Here is a 2,729-nt window from a genome sequence, read left to right on the forward strand (position 1 = left end):
GAAATACGATTCGTAGGAAGTGTTGATCGATGGGAAAATGGAATACTTGTCGGTACATTTTTTCCACATCAGCAACGAAAGCAATCACGTGGAAACGGAATCGAATGGTGATTGTGACGAGATCTTGTTGCATGACTGGACCAACGAGAAGTGTGTCGTTTAACGATATTCCTGAGGAGGTCTTGCAGGAGGCATCGAACACTACGCGTACCTTAGTGGTGGTGCTGCTCTCCTTGAATACCGGGTGGTGTGGCAAATAGCAGTGCGGGATTTCGTCGTCAACTACATCGAGTTTCTGCATATGACCAAGGCGGAGATATTCTTCTATGAATGCGTGGTAGGTTTGCTTTAACGCAGGATCTCTTTCGAAGCGTCTTTCAAGGCTGTAGAATCGGCGGGTGGCAATTGCTCGAGATTGACCGAGGGTGACTTGCGGATCTTCGGACCGAGGAAGGCGTACGACGTACCTCCTGAGTGAGTTCGGGTGGTAGTAGTGGCATAACATTCTTCGCATTCTTTTTCCTCAGTGGAATACGCTGAGCCATGGTCGACGGCTTCTAGCTCCCAGAAACGTTAAATTGCTGTTTCGAGAGATCGATCGACGGTTGATAGGTAACAGACTGGTGGTACGACAGAGGAATTGGTGGATGTTCTCCCAGAAGCTGTCCACCCGAAAAGCGTGTCGACCAGTAGTGGTAGACCGTCACCGATTGACAAACGGTTACCGGTGTGGATTTCATGATAGCATTCTCCACCGATAATGATGTCGACCATGCCCGGAATGTTGAAATGCGGATCGGCTAGTGGAACGTTTGGCATGTTCCACATAGCGGTATTGATGGCAATTGTTGGCAGATTAGCGGTTGGCTTCTTCATTATGAGAAATTCGAGTGTGGTGGAATAAGAGCTTGTCCGTGACTTGATCGTGGCAGTGATTTGCCGTTTGATTTACTTGACGGATTCTCCAATTCCAGCAACAGCAATGTCCACGGAAGCTTGACGGGTGGCAAGTGTGTTTGCCAGTTTCTTCGTGATGAAGTTGGACATCGCTGCTGAATCGAGTAGGGCTCTAACACGAAGTTCCTTGCCGTGTTTGTCGACGATGGTTAGAACAACCGTTTCCAGTAGGACCGTACTATGGCGAGATTGAACGGAGAGGTTCACTTCGGGTGGATTAGATGATCCAGCGGTCCCCACGTTCCCCGACGTGGATGGAGTTTGTTGTTGCGGAGCAGAATTAGACGAGTTAGCAGGAGTTGATTTGGTGGCAGGATTTGGTGTGATCTTTGGAGCAGCTTGGTCATGCAACAACGTGTGGTGCCTAGCGTGACACGTTCTGCACGAGAACTTAGATTTGCAGATCTTTGCTTGGTAATTTGGGCGGAAGCAGTTCCAACACAAGCTTCGCTGGGAGATCAATTCTAGACGTTGCTTGACACTAAGATTGGCAAACGTTGGACATTGATAGAGTTGGTGCTTCTGTGAGCAGGCATGGCATTGTAGAGCGTTCGAATTAGATTCATTCGTTGCAGCGTTTGCAATGGACTTGACTGAAGTCGATTTTTTGGGAATTGTACCAGCCACCTTGATGGTAGCCCCTTGGGAACGATGCTGTAGATCGCTGGAAACTGACTTGAGCATTCGTACGTGCTGTATGAGGAACTCTACTAACTCATCATATTTGACCTCTTCCTTCTGACGAGTTTCATGCTCCCAGGAACGCAGCGTGGATACATCGAGCTTGTTACAGAGGATGAAGGTGAGTGGAGTGTCCAAGTGCTTTATAGGCTCACCGAGTTTGCCCAAAGCCTTGACGTGCCGTTGAAAGTCGTCGACAAGAGTATTCAGCTCGTGTGCCGACTCACGCTTCATCAATGGTAGATCGAACAATCCTCTAAACAACTCTTTCCTGAGGAATCGTTTATCGTCGTACCTTTTCATCAGAGCATCCCAGGTCGACGCATAGTTGTCCGCTTGAATATCGACACTCTCAAACGGCTTTTTGGCATCTCCTTCTAACGACTGCAGCAGGTATTGAAGCTTGTTAACTGTCGGAATTTCATCGTTGCTGTGGATCATGGAAAGGAAATTATCTCGGAACGATATCCAGCGTGATTCGTCCCCACTAAACTTCGGAAGGTCGATTTTTGGTAAACGATGATGGAAGTTGGTAGAGTTGTGGACCGAAGCGAAGGATGATGACATCGTAGAGCTTAGAAGAGGATGATTTCGTTCCCGTTTAGACAGCAGAAAGCCCTTCAACCTGCAGAAGCGGTTCTCAAAATCGGTGCGTATCGTGATGTGTCGCTCGAAGTTCTCCACTGCATCCAGTTTCTCTATCTCCGATTGAATATTGTTGAACTCCTTGTTTATCCTGTCCAATGTATCCAGTCGTACTGAGACTTCGGAAGAATCGCGTTGCTGGTCATAATCGCTGACGAACCTTTCCACCACATCTCGAAGAGCCAGTACCCGTTTCAGAACGAGCTGGTCCTCCGCTAACTTCTTCTCCTTCTTGCTTGCCATCACTATCTACCACCTCGAACCACTGAACTACGCGCACCGGACGTTAACAACACAATAAGTTCGCACGATTACTCCTTCCCGTCGCGTTGTGCTGATCTTACGCGAAAGCGGCGGAAACACCACGGATAATCGTACGAAAATATCCTTCCCGACGCGACACGTGATGCTTCTACACGACCACGGAACGAACGACCGAAAGGGAA

The 2,729-nt window shown here is 48.4% G+C and overlaps 1 protein-coding gene across 1 annotated transcript; it reads right to left on the reverse strand.

The window, feature by feature from the left end:
- Positions 1-948: 948 nt before the first annotated feature.
- On the reverse strand, positions 949-2,526 carry LOC135710919 (uncharacterized). Its single transcript, XM_065233625.1, has one exon. It carries the CDS (start codon positions 2,524-2,526, stop codon positions 949-951), a length of 1,578 nt encoding a protein of 525 aa, XP_065089697.1.
- Between the last annotated feature and the right edge of the window lie 203 nt (positions 2,527-2,729).

This window comes from Ochlerotatus camptorhynchus, unplaced genomic scaffold (assembly GCF_037179485.1).
Source record: "Ochlerotatus camptorhynchus isolate MF236.1 unplaced genomic scaffold, CSIRO-AGI_Acam_v1.1 ptg000406l, whole genome shotgun sequence".
NCBI classification, from domain to species: Eukaryota; Metazoa; Arthropoda; class Insecta; order Diptera; family Culicidae; genus Ochlerotatus; species Ochlerotatus camptorhynchus.

Coding starts and splice junctions, on each gene's coding strand:
- LOC135710919 (XM_065233625.1), bottom strand. CDS start 2,526: ATGGCAAGCAAGAAGGAGAAGAAGTTAGCGGAGGACCAGCTCGTTCTG.